Source organism: Crocodylus siamensis, chromosome 6, assembly GCF_052110815.1.
Source record: "Crocodylus siamensis isolate JL-2025a chromosome 6, ASM5211081v1, whole genome shotgun sequence".
In the NCBI taxonomy this organism is placed as follows: domain Eukaryota; kingdom Metazoa; phylum Chordata; order Crocodylia; family Crocodylidae; genus Crocodylus; species Crocodylus siamensis.
In genome coordinates this window covers 15,563,906-15,576,703 of record NC_143400.1, presented here as the reverse complement: position 1 = coordinate 15,576,703, position 12,798 = coordinate 15,563,906, and the positions used below count along the sequence as shown (strand labels likewise).

The 12,798-nt window shown below is 53.7% G+C and overlaps 1 protein-coding gene across 4 annotated transcripts in view; it reads left to right on the top strand.

Moving 5' to 3' along the window:
- The window catches only part of SNX27 (sorting nexin 27), a 54,064-nt gene extending 42,480 nt beyond the window's left edge, over positions 1-11,584 (top strand). For 3 of the 4 annotated variants that reach the window (XM_090051197.1, XM_090051195.1, XM_090051198.1), the window contains exon 13: positions 4,933-11,584. In XM_090051197.1, the coding sequence (XP_089907323.1) occupies positions 4,933-4,980 (48 nt within the window). In that variant the 3' untranslated portion in view covers positions 4,981-11,584. Of the gene's footprint in view, positions 1-4,219; positions 4,311-4,932 lie in introns of all 4 variants that reach the window. The other variant, XM_090051196.1, reaches the window with a different exon arrangement.
- Positions 11,585-12,798: the final 1,214 nt, after the last annotated feature.

Sequence of the window (12,798 nt, the reverse complement as noted above, 5' to 3'; positions counted from 1 at the left end):
AAGTGTTGTCTGGAGTCGTTAGTGTCATTGTTGCTGCTGTTCTTGTTGGGTGTTACTGATGCATTGTCAGCATTAAAGTTTTAGGAGCTGTAGTGTCAACATGTTGCTGCCATGAGACTTTGACACCGGTCCTGTCTTAAAGAATGATCGCAGGCTCAGTTTGGTGGAAAAGATCCTGCTAGGTTTATTGTCTACAAGCACAGCCCTAACAAGCACATCAGGCATTTGTACCTGTTTCAAGGTAGTCGACACAACACCATGAAGTCTCCCCCAGGCTGCTACAAAATTCCCTTGCTTTCCAATTCTTTTTTAATACAATGATCAAAACAAATTCCATATTATATTTCCTCTGCATCTTGAACATCTCAAACCATCTTGTCCTGTGGGCTTGTTTCACATCCTGACCTGTTCCAGCCTTATCATCCTGCTACTGGACTATCCTACTTTATACCATCATCTCCCCCTACCATCTCTTGCTAGGAGTGCACATCTGGCCTACATGCCAAGTTTTGTTTGTGAGGAGTTCATGCATTGCTTAGGTTTGCTAGTGAGGCCTATTCATGTCAGTGCTTTAGCAAAGCCTTTTGTGCTTGGAGGAAAGGGGCATCAGGAGTAGATGTCAAGCATGGGACTGATGGGCACGGCTTCTGAATCAGAAGTTCCTAAACCTTAAATGCTGGAGGTTGCAAGTGAGAGAGGATCAGTGGGAAAAACCCTGGTTGTACCCAGTTCACTCTCCCTTCCAGCATTTCCTCTCGGCTGCTGTGTGACACAGGGGACTGGGCAAGATGGACCTGTGGTCTGACCCAGGAAATGGTCAGCCCTTATGAACGTTTACTAGTGAATGGAACAAGGGTTAGCTGCTGCAGCCTCACCTTCACTTACCATGGGAGAGTGCTTGAAAGATGAAACCAGAATTGTGCCTTGTTGCGTCTCAGCGTGGGCAGCGATGGGAGGTTTTGCGATTTGAGTTTGAGAAGGTTGAACCCTGCCTGTGGGCATATGGAAGACAGTGGGGTGACCATGGCAGAGAGACCTGCAAGTAAAGGACATGAGGAGCATTGTAAAAGAGGGGACAGGACGGAAGTTGAGGCCTGAGAAAGAAAGCGTGGGGGGCTGAATTAGGAAGGGTCTTGTTGAAATGAAGCTCTCTGGATGCTGCTCTCTCAGATGACACTCTATAGAGCTGGGACTTGGGCTCCCAGCCTAGCCTGGAAGCCTTGAAGGGGAATTGGTATCTGAGCTTGGACTCTGTGGGATTGATCACAGTCCCTTCCTGGGCCATCCTTTCCACTGGCATGAAGCGGAGCAAACATGGGTTGGAGGTGAGCAGTCTGCAGAGCTTCTCTGATTTAATGTACTTTGTTCCCCATAAGACTGCAAAAACAGCCCCCTTGATACCAAGGGTTTAATGGTTTTTCCAGAGGAGCCTTGGGTTTCGAACAAGATGAGTTTCAGTTAATGGCTCCCATGGCAGCCTGAGCATAACCCAGAGAAAGCCAGAGCCTGTGGTCTCCAGTATTGGTCAGTGGCCGGAGAGGTTCATGTTCTACCTGTTGTGCTGCAGGCTGGGAAGCCAGTGAACCCTCCATGCAGCATGTGTCCTGAGCAGAAGGCACTTTTTGGCTCAGAGTTGGTTAGAAAATAGCCTTGCCTTGGAAAAACTGGGAGGAAATGTCTGTGCCAGCGGCTTGGCAGCTCTGCATGCTGCCTTCCCTGGTGGCACTGATTCCAGCTTATTAGAGAGCAAGGGGAGGAAAGGCCAGGAGATGCTGGTATTTCATAGTTTCTAGGGTCAGAAGGGACCTGAGCAGATCATTGAGTCCGACCCCCGGCCATGGCAGAAAAGAGTACTGGGGTCAAACTACCCCAGCAAGGTGTTCATCCAGCCTCCTGTTAAAGACCCCCAGGGTAGGAGCCAGCACCACTTCTCCTGGAAGTTGGTTCCAGGTCCTAGCCGCCCTGACCGTGAAGTAGCGCCTCCTGTTGTCTAGCCTGAATCTACCCTCTGCCAGCTTGTGACCGTTATTCCTAGTCACTCCTGGCAGTGCTCAGGGAAACAGGGACTTCCCCAGTGCCTGCTGGTCCCCCCTGACTAGTTTTGTAACAGGCCACTAGGTCCCCCCTTCTCCTTCTCTTACGGAGGCTGAACAGGTTCAGGTCCCATAGCCTCTCCTTCTAGGGCCGACCCTGCTGCCCCCTGATCATGTGAGTAGCCTCCTCTGGACCCTCTCCATGTTGTCCACATCCCTCCTGAAGTGCAGCATCCAGAACTGGACGCAGTACTCCAGCCGCAGCCTGACCAGCGCCGCATAGAGGGGGAGGATCACCTGCCTGAATCTGCTGGAGATGCATCTGTGGATGCATGACAGGGTGCGGTTGGCCTTCCTGACTGCATCCCCACACTGCCGGCCCACATTCATCTTGGCATCAGTGATGACTCCAAGATCCTTTTCTGCCTCTGCACTGATGAGAAGGGAGTTCTCCAGCCTGCAGGTATGGTGCCGGTTGTTCCTCCCCAGGTGCATCACCTTGCACTTGTCAGTGCTGAATCCCATCCTGTTCTCATCCGCCCACCCCTGTAACCTGTCTAGGTCTGATTGTAGCCTATTCCTTCCTTCCAGTGTGCCCACGTCCCCCCACATCTTAGTGTCATCAGCAAATTTGAACAGGGTGCTTTTTACCCCCTCGTCCAAGTCACTGATTTCTCTGGCAGGGTGTTGTCCCACCTCTGTGACTCACCCTGAGGGATTCACTAGTCAGCAGTGCGGGGAGGCATGTGTTCAGCTGAGGGCTCTCCGGTGGGTACTAGGTCCATCTTGCTGCCCCGGCAGCTCCTCCAGAGTCATGGCTCCGTCCTTGTAGATCCTGCCAGTGCCCCCTGCTGCCTTCTCTGCGCAGCCCTCTGCCCCCTTCCCCCAGCTGCGTCCGACATGCAGCTCCCTTGCCTGCCTGGGTGCGCGCTGTGTGCTTGTGTCTGTAACTGCCAGAGGCTCACCTGGTGGTGTTTATAGCTCGCCCAGGCCTGTTCCCTGCCTGCTGTGAGAGAGCTCCATTAGCCTGCAGTTCCCCTGCTTGATGCCTTGAAACCCTTTGTAGATCATTTCTTGTTTCTCCTGGACTGGCAGCACCTGACTGTAGGTAATGCTCTTGGGACAACTGCAAGCAGCCTTGCACTTGCCTGCGATTCCTTCCTCTTTATTGTTGTGGGTTAAACCCGACCAAAAACACTGAGTCACTTGTATCAGCAGTGACCACACGTAACTGCTCCTCTCACCATCTTGAGGTGAACTGGGACCAGTGGCTGCAGTAGCTTCATCATCACTGAGCAGTACCTGTGTCTCAGATGTGGGCTGTCACCGATGCTGTGGCGGCGGTAATAGCACAGCAGTGGATGGCGGGTTTGTCGTGGCAACTCTGGTATGGCTGGGTAATTCATTGCTGGGTCATTGCTGGGTAATTCATTTCAAGAAGCCTCTAGAGATGGCAGGTCACTGGTCAGGCCTTAGGTGTAGGGTTATATGCTCCCTGCTGACGGTGGGGAAGGCAGGGCAGCTGCAGTATTCAGTCACAGGGTGGTCAGTGCTTAGCAGATGGAGCAGGCACCAAGGGGGAGCTGTGAGTAGATGGGAGTAGGAAAACCAGGCTCATCCAGTATTTTACTGGGATCCCTGCAAGGACCCATTTGCCGTGGGGACGCGGCAGTCTTGTGCACAAGCAGACACCTGGGCACTAGTGGCTGTCAGCAGTTCCCCACCCTGAGGCATCTTGGACATGCCTTGGCTGTGCTGATGCCGTGACTTAAAACCTCTGTAAAAGAGCCAAGTGCTGGAAACAACCCGGCACCCAGTCAGACCCATGGCCAAGGTGCAGGGTGCGGGCACAGCTGTGGCAGCCCCAAGAGTCCAGCTGTTTCAGATCAGACCTGCCCTCTCTAATGTGTGTCTTCCACATCAGCCACCAGCATGGTGCTCTGCCAGCAGCTATCCTAATGTGGGGCTTCCCTTCACACCCCTTTCCATAAAGAGCAAAATCCCTTGGCTGGGCCTCAGCAGAGGCCTCTGTTGCACATTGAAACCTCCATGCCACAGGGCAGAAGTTATAGCTGCCTTCCCGAGGCAACAGATCTTGTTGATTGCTTCCTGCCATCTGCTGCTCACACCCTGGCTTCCAGTGGTGGTTGTTACTAATGGTGATTTATCATCCGTCACCCTGGCAGAGAATTGCAGCCTGCATATCCGAGAACCGTGGGGACCAGACTTGAGCAGAGCCCACCGTGACCGCAGGCCAGCAAGCAGCACCTCTGCTGGGTGAGCTGCTTATTGTGTCAATGGCCGTGGTGTTGTCTTAGGCCGAGGCAAGGTGATACCAGGGGCTAGGAAGGGAAGTTGACTTCTCCCGTTGCAAACCACCGTTCAGTTTGTATCTGCTTCAGGTCTGAGAGGCGGGAGGGATGCTAGAGTGAGCTGTTGGCAGAGCTAGAGTGATGCAAAGGTGAGGCATCAATGAGGCAATAGGCATAGGTGGAGGGGATCTGAGTACCAGCACAGGAGGTGCTGCCGTGGATCAGGATTGTGGAGCATGGGCAAAGTTTGCTGGGGGATGCTGGCACTGTAGCCAACTAGTGTGATGAGCCCAGCTGGGAGGGGAATCTGGTTTCTCAGGGTGAGATGCTGAATTGCACTTGTGGGTCCTGGTACCAGCTGTCGGGAGGCGGCAAGGCTGGGAGTTGGGCCCGAACCCTGCTCCCCGAGCTTACTCCTGGCCCTGCCATGAGCAAATGTGATTTGAGGACAAGTTGCAGCCCCTTTCTATTTTTCTTGGGTAGAAGGTGCTCCTGGCATGGGATGGGGACATGGGTGTCGACAACATGTACCCAGCCCCAGAGGCTTGCTGAATAACTGCTGCCTTCTCTTCTCTCTTCTCTTTCAGAATATCTTTCAGATGGTCAGGTCACAGCAGAGGGACGCCACCACTTAGCCCTCGCTGCGGAGGAGCATAAACCCCCCAAAATTAACACTTAAAATTTAAAAAAAAAAAAAAAAGGAAAAACATTGTTTAATGTATTAAAAAGCCCTTAAACTAAATATTAATAATAATACCATTCGTGAATGTCATGTTTATGGACTTCAGCAGCTACAGAGACAGCAGGCTCAGCAGTGCCCAAGGGAGACCAAACATTGCGATGACATAAAATCCACTGCAGGGTTTTCCATTCTGTTTCTTTCCCCGCTCTGGTCTTTTTCCCCCACCCCCCTTTGAGTCCCAGACCAAGAGATGGACTGTACATTGTATTTTTTACAACTGGAAATGGAGACACCGCCATCCATTTGCACACTTCAGACATATATATGTATGTATAAAGAAGAACAGTTATATATACAGAATACTAGACCAGTATATACATATATATATATTTCTTTTACACTTTCATACCAGCGCCCGGACCTTTTTTAAGCTTGCGCTTTTATGCGCAGTTCTTTCTTCCATATCTGTTGTGTTTTTACTTTTAAAAAATCTAAAAAAGTAACCCAATAGGGAAATACCTCTTTTGCTAAAGGACTCTTCCAGAGCTACAAGCTTTTAATTGTCAGTGGTTTGTTTTTTGCATCGAATCCTAGTTCCAGGGTCTGGCATTTCAGGGAGGGTGATGGGAATAAGCGGGGGGATCTTTCCTTGATAAAGGATCATTGTTTTGCATCTTGGCACCTGGAAGATCTGCATGCAGGCAGCCCTGTTTGAATCCAACGGGATGGCTCCGTGGGACATGCCCATCCCTGGAACCGCAGAAGGCAGAACCCCAGTGACTCAGGAGCGTTGAGATCAAGCTCGTGTGCAGCGAGCTGGAGGTTTGCATCCGAGGTCAGTGGCGGATTGGGGATTAGAATCCTGCATGGACCTGGCGTTGGATCCTCTGCTACTTTCCTTTTCTCCTTGCATTTTATCCTTCTCCCACTAGCAGCACCTTTCAATCCTGCTTCACCCAACACTGCAGGCATGGCCAAACACAGATGTTTGCTAGGAAAAATCCCCTTTTGCTAGGAAAAATCAAGCAAGTTGCCTGTTTCTGAAAGCTTCCCCCACCCTGTCTAACCTGGTCTGCAACAGCTTATTCTTCTTCCTCCTGCTGGCAGGGCCCAGTGGTGTCCCCTTTCCTGCTTCTGTTTCAGGGCTTCACGTTGTGTTGCCTGTTAAGCAGTGAAACTCATCTACATGCTAGAGAGCTAGGGTCAGGCCTGTTCCCAAGTGAAGGCCCCTCGGAAGGTGTATTTTTGTGCAACTTGTGACCTGCAAGGGACTGAAATATCCTGCCCAGGGCTGCTTCCCCTGCTATTCTGCTCCGCAGGTCTCTAGACTCCCTCCCTTCCCTGGCTTCTGAGGCGGAGACACGAGCTGCTGCAGCCAGAGAACTGGTGTCGTTTGCAGGGGCCTGGGTTGCTTGACAGGATGGACCCAGCTGTGCCCACAGACAGTGCCGGGACCTTTGTCCTTCAGCACTCAGCTGGCCTGAGCAAGGGACTTGTGTGCACCTGTGGAGAAGGTAGTGGGGATTTGTGTGCTGATCTGTGACATGCTCTACAAAGCTGGACAGCATAGCTGTCTCCTTTCCCTCTCTCAACCCCAGCGCCTGTGTTTCTACTTGGTAGGGTGGGGTGCTGAGTTGGGTAGCTTCTCCCTCTGCGTACAGCGGGGTTTACAGCCCAGGCTGCTCTGATTGTCATCCCCAGCCCTTGTGAATGTTTGGCTGAACAGTGAGAGGAACCCTGGGAGCCAGGAGAGCCAGACTTGGGGTCTGGTGGTTCGGGAATGGTCAGGGGAGCCCCACAGCTTCTCAGAGGCTGGTTAGTACCTTGATGGGTGTCTCCGTCACATGGTTTTGGGGGGGGATTGTGGCTGGGCTGCCCCTGGGTCTGACCTCATTCCTGTCCATTGCAGTGTAGGGCAAAGGGGTGTTTGCAAGCCCCTTGCCATGCTGGGGTGAGGCCTTGCTGGTACCTAGAGGGCTTTGCACAGCAAGCACAGAAGCCCCTTCTCCTTTACTAGTCCTCTGCAGAAGCAGCACTGATAGGTGGGTGGGGAGAGTGAAGGGGGACTTGTGCCTTGCAGACAAGTGGGGAGAAGGGCTGCAAAAGCCCCAGGCGAGTTTGCCAGCATTCCCCTGGGGACAGCAGCCATGTCTGCCTCTACCCAGGGGATGACGCTATGGGAAGGCCAGAAGCGGAAACCTGGGCAAGGCTTGGTGATTGCTATGATCTGGTGGTGGGGTGAGCCTTCGCCTCTAGGAACCCATCTTGGGTCAGGCAGAGAACAGATGAGCTGTGAATTTGCTCATGGGAAATGCATCATCCCTGTACCTGGCCCAGTCAGTCTGTGCTCTGGGATGAAGGCAGGGCACAAGCAAGCACCTTGGGCAGGGCCAGTGCCTGCTAGGGAGAAACTTGGCCTTGTGCCTGATGACCCAGCCAGCCCCATCACCTCTGCCCACAGGCCTTGGGATGCCAGGAGCAAGCTGACTGGGTAGAATCTAGCTCTAAGCATTCAACCAGCTGTTGCAGGCAGGGAGTAGAGCTGGGAGCCGGGGCTCGGTAGGGCCTTCATCAACCGCCTCCTAGTTGAATCCCATGCAGCTGGCAGCACCTCGGTATGGCAGGTGACAGGCATTGTGAAGCAGCTGCTAGGACAGGTAGCATTGGCACTTCCTTGACTTGAACCATGTTGGGGTCAGTGCTTTTACCACGTCTGACTCTGGGGCTGCTTCTCTCTTTGCTTTTCCTCTTCCCCATCTGTGACCTTCACATCCTTTTTCAGGCATGTTTTTCTCAGACCCAAATCATTGTCTAGCAGAGGTGCAAGCAGGCCTGGATGCTAATGCCTGGTTGAGATGGGCATTGGGCTGAGTAATCCCAGGCCAGTTGGAGTTGGCTGGAGAAAGGAGCCAGTCTTTGCCTTGTACTACAAGCTGCTGGGGGCTACGGGCCATATACTCTGCAGTTAAAAGGAAGTGTTTCCTTTCTTGTCTCCTGTTAGAGCAAATGCTGGTTCCCTTTTGCTAATCCTGAAGCCTGAGCATGGAACTGTCAAACGCTGGCCAAGAGCAGCAAGCCAAGCCCGGACCGCTGGGGTTCAAAGCTTGTCAGTGTTGTGGTGGGGAGGGCTGGGTGCAGCCGGGTGAGCAGTGTTTGTCCCTGAGCTCTGCAGCCCAGAGGGGAAGGGATCAATTTGCCTTCTCTCTGCCCCCTCTTCAGAGGCAGGCAAAGGTGCTTGGAAAAGCCACCAGCCAAGGGATAGTGCCAGGCCCCCAGTCAGCCTAGGAGAGCCGGGGGAAGCCAGCCTGGCTGGATGCTGTGAGCCCTGCATGCAGTAATACCCAACCCCATGTAGCCCCCACGCTGTTTATTCAGATAAACTATTGACAGTCTTCCCTGAGCCCCAGCCTCAGCAGCTGTGAATTTGCCTCTGATTTTAACTGAGCAGAGATAAGAGACTTCCATCCAGCCCCCACCTGCAACTTCCAGTTTCCTTCCATCTCTGCTCACACTGGCCGGGCTGGATGGGGCCCTGCCCTTGGGAGCCCTGAGTCCCGTGGAGATCTGTGGTGTCTGGAGGGGAGGCCGGACCCTGGCCCTGGGGCAGTGCAGAGCCTGGGAAGCCTGTTTTGTGGCTCATCGGGTCGGGTGTGGAGGTTTGATGGCAGGGCTGCAGCCAACCTGGTGCCCGTCTTCTCCCAGCATTAGTCCTTTGGGTCCCCAGCTCCTTTCCTGCTCCTACTCAGATCCTGGCACTGCCACCAGTGTGTTTGAGAATGGCCTGGAGATGCCAGGATAGTGGCTGGGCAGGAGGCGATGGGGTAGATGCAGGGGTCTCCGGGCCTGGGGTGTGGTAAGCTGGCAGCTCGCTGGTGGGACACATGCAGGGAGGAGTGGAGGGGGCTGTTTTCAGCTCAGCACAGTGAGAAGACGAATAGGATTTGTCTAGGATAGTTTGGCCAGGGCTGACCCTGCCTTGGGCAGGGATTGGACTGGATGTGACCTCTGAAGCTGCCTTCCCGCCCTACTGCTCTAGGATTTTTATGAATCCATGGCACTTTCTTCTCTCTTGCTCAGTGTCTTTTTCTACCGTGTTTCAGGCATGTGAACCAGGCTTTGGGTTCCCCCAGTGCTGGAGTTTGCCTGGAGGCTGGGGCAGATGGAGAGAGGCAGCATAAAACCCCTGTGCAGTGTGGGGCCGGCACATCCAGGGCTGTCCTCAGCCATAGTCAGGGACACTGGGGGCTTCGGCGGAGAGGTCCAAGTAAACCGGACAAGCCAAACAGCCATGACTCAGGCATCACACTGCTGGTGGATTTTAAAACCCACCTCCCCTCTCTGCTGTAGCCTCGAGCTGCAGCTGTGTTGAGATGAACGCTGTGGCAGTCTAGGGATGTAGGCCACGTGCACCCCTGCTGGGCACACAGGGCATGGGTTTGGGGGCTGGACCTGAAGGCGAAATTGCCTCGTGGGAAACATGGAAAGATGCAGGTCCCGTTCTCCCAGCGCCCTCTGTTCCTCTCATTTCTGATCCCTCCAGAACCGCCCCAGGGTGTCTGCCTTGTCTCCTACCCCAGCTCAGACTCGCGAGGTACAAACGCCGATCCAAGCTGGGGATCAATTTCCAGGTGCTTTTAATTCTCCAAGTGGTTTTTTCCCCCCCTTGGAACAGCCAGGCTGGTCCTGCTGTTGACACCACAGCTCTGACCCTGTGCACGGGAGCCAGGGCAGGTTGCACTCACTATATGCCATATTTTCTAGCCTTCCTGTCTACCCCAAATCTGGGGTGAGTGTGTTGGGCAAAAGTATCAGCTTCCCTGCTTGAGATGGAAGCACCCTGCTTTGATCCCTGGTATTGATCGCTCTTTGGGCAGGTGTTAACAGTCATCTCTCCTTTTTCATGGTCTCAGTTTTCTACCACTGAAGCTAACTTTTCTTAGGGGAACATTGCTCTCTGCGAGGGTCTATTCTTCTATTTCAGAGCTCTTTAGCTCTTTTCCAGGTCAGGGAGCTGGAAGGACTCCAGCAGCACTTGAGGTTTTAGGTAAGCAGGAAAGGGAGGGCAAGTTGGTTGGAGATGACACTCTGTCTCTGCTCTGTGCAAGCCATAAGGAGGGGCAAAATTGATCGTAATGCCTTTCATAAACAAGGTGCATCTTATAGTTAGGGCGGTTTATACATGAGAACATGCGGTAGCTGCTTTCCTCCAGCACTCTTGGCATGAAACAGCTGGAAGGTGCCGTGCGTGCAAGAACCTTAATGAGCTGAGACTCAGGTCAGCCCTGCTCTCTCTGGGTGGCTGCAGTTGGGATCAAGGCAAGGGAACCGCTGTGTTTATCGGTTGTCCCGCAGAGGTGCCCAATGCCCCTGGGCTGTGAGCAGTTTGCGGGGCTGGGTGTGCTCAAGGGAAAGCATTTTCTCCCAGCAAACCAAAGTGGAGCCTCCTTGGCACTGCAGGAAAGGCAGGGGCTGGAGGGGGGAACGTGGGGTAGACCTGCTCCCTGAGATGCCCTGTCTGTTTTATCTAAGGACATTTCTAGCAAGCATCTTGCATTTGAACCAGACTCCTGGCTGCGACCCTGGAGCTCGGGCCTAGTGCCAACACGTAGGTTAATTTGGACCCTAGCGGGGAGATGTCTAGTTGCCTGTGCTTCTTTCTCCTCTCAGCTACTTGTTTCCCATTCCTGTGGAGCTGGAAAGCCCTTCTCTGGGTATGTCTAGGCTGCCGGCGGGCATGCTCCCCCCAGGGTTAAACTAGCAGCTTGCTGGCAGGTCTCGGAGGTGCGACAGCGTCAGGGGAGTCAGATCCAGGTTGAGCAGCAGCCGTGCCCACTTCAGCTCTCTCCAGCCACTGTCCTTGCCATCCCATCTCCCATCCCACCTGCTCTATTCCCCAGTCTCGTAGTGCCGCAAAGCACCCCCCCCCCCAAAAGCAACAACAACAAAAAAACAAAAAAAAAACCCTGCAAGCCAGCATGTATAGACCTCGCTTTGCTCTGGAGTTTCAGGGAGGAGGGTGGACCATGCATCCTTCTCTCTGCTTCTTATACTCTGTCCCTGCTTCCACACCCCACCAACCCAGCCCTGGCTTGAAACGTGCTCCTGTGTGGGAGGAACACACTAGATCTAACAGCAATAATATGATCAGCGGAGGAGCAGCGGGTGAAGGAGGGGTCTCCCCAGCCAGGAGGGGCCAGAACTGACGCCTACCACCAATTGACCGAAACTTTGGTCTTGTGCCCTTGCTCTTTTAATGCGAGCCAGTCAAAACAGCCCCGGTTTCAGCGCTGTGCACATCCCCCTTTTTAATTTATTTGAGAGAACTCTAATTGTATTTTCACTGCAGTATCTTGTATTTTTTATTTGTGATTCCGAAATGTGAAGAAAGAAAAAGAAAAAAAAAAACCAACAAAAAAACCCACAAAACCAACTTGCTAACAGTGTTTCATTCCTCGTTCTCTAGAGCTAACCACTCTAAAATTGTTTGGTAAAGTCACTTAGTGTAATTAATTGTAACATATTCTTTTAAATAAATTGATTTATTGATGAAACTACTAGCTAAGCTTCCCTGTTCCCCCTTTTTTTGTTTCTTCGGGGTGGCGGGGTGGGGAGCTTCACTGTATTTGATGGGTGACAAAGCCTGTTTGAGCCCTGACAAGTCCTTGCTGGGTATTGTTAACGATGCTGGCAGATAATCAGCAGTTAAAACACTGTCTAGTCTAGGTGGGGAGGTGATAGCAGCATCTCTAGACTCTGCCAGGTCAGAGCCCTGTGCTGTTGAATGCAGCACAAAATGCGACGGCCCTCGTCTCCAGGAGCTTGGGGTTACAGAGTGGGGATGGGTTGGAGAGGAGTGGGGGGGATAAGGACGCAAGCATACAGACTCAGGGCGCATGTGTCCAGGACGGGTCAGAGCTTTGGGTTGCAGCTTCCTCGGTGCTGGAGACAGGCTGCTGCTGTGCCATCCTCACACGGAGAGGAAAAACTCCAGACCGCTCTGGAGCTCCCTGCAGAAGTTGGCTGAGCTTTTGGTGTCTCTTTCCAACTGAAGAACCCCGGCCTAGGCTGTGAATGTGACCCTCCCTTCCCAAACTATCCCCTCCAGCCCCTGCTGGTGGCCCGCAGCCCCCTGCCCTCTCCCCCAACCCCGGCCGACCCTGCTGCAGGCCTCAAGCTGGATCAGGTCCCCACGTTGCGGTGGGCAGCACCTGCGTGTGTGTTCGGCACTGGGTGCAAGGATGTCCTCTTACTGCCCTCAGTTCAGCCCCAGGCACTGGTGCCTGGTCCTACCTCCAGCCTCGAGAGTGAGTCTGGCAGCTCCTGCTCTCCCTGTAGACGAGCGCTGGCACCTCCTGTTCATGCCGTGCCAGTGTGTGGGGAGTAACGGCGCGACTCCAATGTAGGCAGCTGGACTCGAGGCAGCAGGAGGCAGGGTGGCCCGCAGAGAGCCAGGGCCCAGTGCCCCCGCCCCCAGCCTCTCCCCACAATGCCTGGGGTAGCATCGGTTCTGCGCACGGTCTCCCTGTGCTGCCCTCTTGCTCGCGCACCCCAGCCCAATGACAGGTTGCCATCATGTGGCTGCCGGGGCCCTGAGAAGCTGAGACAGTCTGAAATCAGCTTGACCAATGGTCCTGACCCTTGCCCACCCACCCAGTCCACAGCCAGCTCAGCTGGTGCCCCTCTTGCCTGCCCACTGCCCCATTCTCCTTGCCAGGCTCTTGTGCACCAGCAGTGCACGAGGGCTGGGTCCTTTGAGCCGGGAAGGCTGTGG